This window comes from Rutidosis leptorrhynchoides, chromosome 2, assembly GCF_046630445.1.
Source record: "Rutidosis leptorrhynchoides isolate AG116_Rl617_1_P2 chromosome 2, CSIRO_AGI_Rlap_v1, whole genome shotgun sequence".
NCBI classification, from domain to species: domain Eukaryota; kingdom Viridiplantae; phylum Streptophyta; class Magnoliopsida; order Asterales; family Asteraceae; genus Rutidosis; species Rutidosis leptorrhynchoides.
The window spans coordinates 420,324,497-420,329,936 of record NC_092334.1 but is presented as its reverse complement, the minus strand read 5'-3'; the positions used below and the strand labels follow the sequence as shown (position 1 = coordinate 420,329,936).

The window sequence follows — 5,440 nt, the reverse complement described above, 5'->3', positions numbered from 1 at the left end:
TCAAACTTTACACAAAGTTGCAACATTTAGATCATTCAATCAATTGTCAATTATAAGTAGTATCATAAGCTAAACGTGCATTATACGCTATCATTAAGCTCATCCATGGTCAACATGAACCAATTGCAAAAAGTCAACCCTAGTCATAGCCTAATTAGTTCAAAATTCGACTAAGACAAGAGCATTCATCAAATTATATCAATTCTTCATGCTATAGCATAAATATACCGCAAACAAGCACATTATCACTAATCACATGCTCAAATTGGTCAAACTCATTCAAAACCTTAGCTTATGAACCCTAATTTGCGATTTCAAATCATACAAGCATTAAATATGGATTCAAAGCAAGATAATCATGGTAGACTAACAATTAAGCATCAACAATAACAATTAACACTCCAATTTGGCTCAAAATCAAAAACCCCCAAATTGGATGAACCCTAGAATTTCAAAGTTGAAATCGATGTAACTAAGCATGCATATCATGTTAATAAACATCAATGTAGTCTAGATTCATCAACAATTTGACCATTAACATCATAAATCAAGCATAATCTACGAATTAACCATAAAAAGAAAAATGATAAAAATCAATCAAATCATGTTAAAGAGTGAATTAAAATGGTAGATTCTTACTTTTCCCATGTTAGATGATGAAGATTTGCAAGAAAATTGATGAAATTTGAAGCCTTGGGTCGATTTAGGTTGATTAGGGTTATAGTAGCACCGCTATTAGAGAGAAAATTGAAGTTGAGTGTGAAAAAATGAAGTTCTGGTCATGCAAAATTCTTAAGTAGCAGATGCAAAAGCACCGCTTTTCAAATAGGAGCGCCACTCCTGACAAAATAGAAGCGTCGCTTCAGAAAAAAAGCGTCGCTCTAGGCAAACTAAAAGCACCGCTTTTGAAAACGAAAGCACCATTCTTGGCTACTGTTCATTTTTGGTACAAAATCACAGGTTAAAGCATCGCTCTTGTGGAAGAAGCGTCGCTCTTGGAAGTGAAAAGCGCCGCTCCTAGGACAAAAGGGCCGCTTTTGTACCTGATTGCAGTTTTTCCAATTTTAAGCCCATTTTGACCCGTTCACAAACTATTTTTGACGTTTTCCGGTTTTACCCATATGCATGCACTACAAAAACATAAAAGTGCAACTAAGAAAAGGAATATCATATAATTCTAAACGGAATGCAATTAAAAGAAATTATATACACAATTGAGGAAAGTTTTTAACGAGTCTATCACCCGACTCCCATCCCCTTGAGATTTCAACTAATCCCGGGGTGGTAAACTTCCCTTCCCTTTGAACTAAGGGAAACATCTTCAGTACCGCCACCACTTAACATTGACATCAACCAATCATTCATTACCTTAGTTTCATTGATTAACTCCTTAAGTTTGACTTTCTCATGTTTTGATAAGTTTGACACTAGGTGTTTTCTCAGGTGTTCATCGTTTTTGGAGGAAGCCCGATGCCCCCGCCCAAATAACTTTTGCATAGACTTGTCAACAACATCGTTTTAATTTTTGGCTTTACCTTGAATTCCCTTGGTCAATCCCCCACTACCTTTAATTGGTGGACCTACTTGCCTTGTGCTTGCAATGCATTTCATACTTGCAACAACTTATGATGTGGTCAATGGCATTAATGGTGTTTAAACACATTTGGTTTTTATGCTCATGCATTTCCCTTTATCCCGAAGAGTCAATTTCCCAGTTCTAAAGTCAAACAAAGAGCCCGCGGTTGCTAAAAATGGCCTTCCCAAAACAAGGGGTACAACCGGATCTTCCTTTATATCAACAAAAACAAAGTCAATGGGAAATTCCATGTTCCCCACCTTAACAATTAAGTCTTCGGCGATCTCCATACTAGAGTTAATTATTTGATCAATTAATTTAACTCCCATTGTAGTGGGTGAAAGATCACCTAGGCCTAGCCTTTTGTAAACGGAGTAGGGCATGAAGTTGATACTTGCTCCCGAATCGGCTAAGGATGTGAGCATCTCCGAACCGTTTACATTGCATGGGATAAGAAAAGGTCCGGGATCACCCATTTTTGATGGTAGGTTACATTTCTTCAAAATTCCATCACACTCTTTTTTCAAGAAAGCGGTGGATGCTTGCTCAATATCTCCCTTTTTGGCCATTAGTGTCTTCAAAAATTTCCCATAGTTGGGCATATTCTCAAGCACCTCCGCCAAGGGGAGTTTAACATAAATATTTTCGTTGTCGGGTAACGTTAACTTACAATCCACATCATTTAGATGTGTAGGAGGTAGTCATTGAGGATGTGAAACCGGTGTCTCATTTTTCTCCTTAGTTGATGTAGTAAGATCCTTGAACTCGTTCTTTTGCGCCTTTGTATTCAATAAAGTTTTGACCTTTTGGTCTTCAACAACCTTTCCCAATTGAAATTGCTCAAAATCACCCTTTGACACCTTGCATGTCGACTCGGTAGTCTCCATGGACATTACACTTTTAACTTGGTGGGGAATGAATGTTGCATCATCCAAATCTTCCGAAAATTTGAATACCCCATAGTCGATAGTATCAATTTCTAACGCTTCATCAAAATCAAACTTGTCTCCTTCATTGTCGAACTTGAAAGCTTGAGGTTATTCGGATTGATCCTCTTCGGTTGAATCAATCGAGTTCACTTGAGCATAAGTATTGGTGGGATTTGATGAACTCGCTTGATTTTGAATTGGATTGGTAGTGTTGCTCTCGATAGGAATAACTCCCGTGTTATTTTGGTGGTTTTGTTGGTTGTTTCGGTTGTTGTTGTAATTATTCGGGTTAACTTGAGTGTTTGTAGGTAAAGTTCCTTGTGGTCTTTCGGCAACTTGGTTTGAAATTCTTCCAACGGTGCTCTCAAGGTTTTGGAATGAGGCTTGTTGGTTTTAGAGTTGTTGCTTCAAGAGCTTTAACACCCCTGATATTTTTTTTAAAATACAGCGGAAGACCTGTTTATCAAATACATAATATAAAAATCCACTTATAATTATAAACACCTTAATATATAAAAGTCCAGGTGTTATTTTAAACAATAAAACAGCTTTTAATATAAAAGACACGACATCAGAGTTTCCGGCTTTGTCAAACATATCTTCCAACATCCCATTTTCACCCTGATAAGTATCATACAACAAATCCATAACCTGCAGGGAAGATGTGAGGGATTAGCACGAAGCTAAGTGAGTACAACTAACTACAGACAATAGTATACATAATCTGTTATACTAATCATGTCACATAGTCTAACACATAAACATCACCCAAGTGTCGTCTACAGAGACTCTGGCGGCACGGCCAAACCATTAACCACCAGTTGACCGGACTAGGGCTTACCAGAAGTTCCTCCACCACTGTGTGTATATATATAATCCACACGCGACGGACGCATCATTCACATATATATACACCTCGATTGTCCAGGCTACCACATGAGGAACCCAACCCGCAAGTTGATCTCTCCTACCGAGACTACCACACAATAGGGACGCACTGGGCTCCAGTGGACAAGCATCAACTAACATGCAGTCATCACAACATACTAACTAACCACAACAGTAAGTATATCTAACAAGCATGGCAATCATAATATAACATGCTACTCTATACTATATTTTCCAGTTACTCCCACTCACCAATACCCGCAAAACTCGGAAGTCTAATGTCACCGAGTCTTCTCCTCGTCTATATCACCTGAGAATAAATACTGAACAAGTTAATAAACTGCACCACATTTACTAACTTTATCACATTCTATATATATATATATATATATATATATATATATATATATATATATATACACACACACACACACATACTCCACACACATATATATATATTCTTACACACACACACATACACACACACACACACACACACACACACATATATATATATATATATATATATATATATATATATATATACACACACATATATACAAAATGCCTCAATATCACACAAACGGTTCGCGGGTTTAACGGGCACAATCTGAATATTAAACACGTTCACAATTAAATAATCAACAAATGGGTCGTGATCAAAATAGACAACCAATACATAAACTATCCAAATGGGTCGGGAGCAATACGACACGATCACGCATATATATATATATATATATATATATATATATATATATATATATATATATATATATATATATATATATATATATAATGTCAAGTTACACAAATGGGTCAACTAGACACTAATGACCCAAATGGATCATAATTTTACCACTTAAACCCAAATAAGCTCAAAACCCATTTTAAAACGACGAAACATGCATGTACACTTGACACGACATCGAGGACATATCACAACAAACTAATACCTATTTTGACACAATATAGTCCAAGCGGGTCAAACAGTGTCAAACGGGCGAACAAACCAGCATACGAACCATAGAACAAGTGTACGGGCCATCGGGGTGCGGCCACGCCAATACGCTGCACGTTATGGTGTGCAAATAGCAGCAGATCAGCAGCATAAAGGCTCCAAATAGCAGCAACATGCTCCGAACAGCAGCATGAAACCGCAGCAGCAGCTACGCTGCTGTCCCTCAAGGTTTCGCCCACCATTTTTACGATTTCGTGCAGTGTTTTGGACTAAATAAAGGTTCTTAATCATGCACAAAACATATATACAGTACTAATCCGTCAAAAAACAAGTTAACATCAACACAAGATCAAGATTCGAGCAAAGAAATGCATACGTACATAGTTACAAGCCAAATCTAAAACTAACAAATGGGTCAACGGTCGAAACGGGCGATTACACTTTAATGTAAATTTACACATGTATATATATATATATATATATATATATATATATATATATATATATATATATATACACACACACACACACACACACACATACATACATATTACATACCCGAAAATGCCCAAAGTCAAACAAACGGGTCGCGAGCCAAAACGGTCACAAGTTAACACATATACATACAATAATTTATATTTATGCCATTAAACTAACCAAATAAGTCAAGGGCTAAACGGGCGACCCAAACCATATGAATTACACAATTTACATAAACGGGTCGGGAGTTATCACACATACATATACAATTACATGTACGCTATCTCATAATCAAATAATCCAAACAAAAATAATAAGGACTAAACGAGTGACCCGAATATCATAATTCACACAAATCATTAGTACGGGCCATGGGTTTCGGGTCACTACTAACCGAGTACTCTGCATAAAAAGTCCACTTATACATTACTAATTCAAATTAAATTAAACAAATGATTCATGGTCTAAACAAGCAAATAAAATCAACCCGTGCAACAAAAAAATGACAACCACTGCCACCGGCCGCCAACCGCCACCGATGGCCACGGCAGTGGCGGAAGCTGCCCAAAATCAGCAGCACAGCAGCCGTAGCTGCTGTCCTACCAT

General features: G+C 37.2%; 1 protein-coding gene across 1 annotated transcript; it reads right to left on the bottom strand.

Moving 5' to 3' along the window:
• Positions 1-1,653: 1,653 nt before the first annotated feature.
• On the bottom strand, positions 1,654-2,145 carry LOC139889181 (uncharacterized). The gene has a single exon (XM_071872144.1). The coding sequence runs from the start codon at positions 2,143-2,145 to the stop codon at positions 1,654-1,656; it is 492 nt and encodes a 163-aa protein (XP_071728245.1).
• Between the last annotated feature and the right edge of the window lie 3,295 nt (positions 2,146-5,440).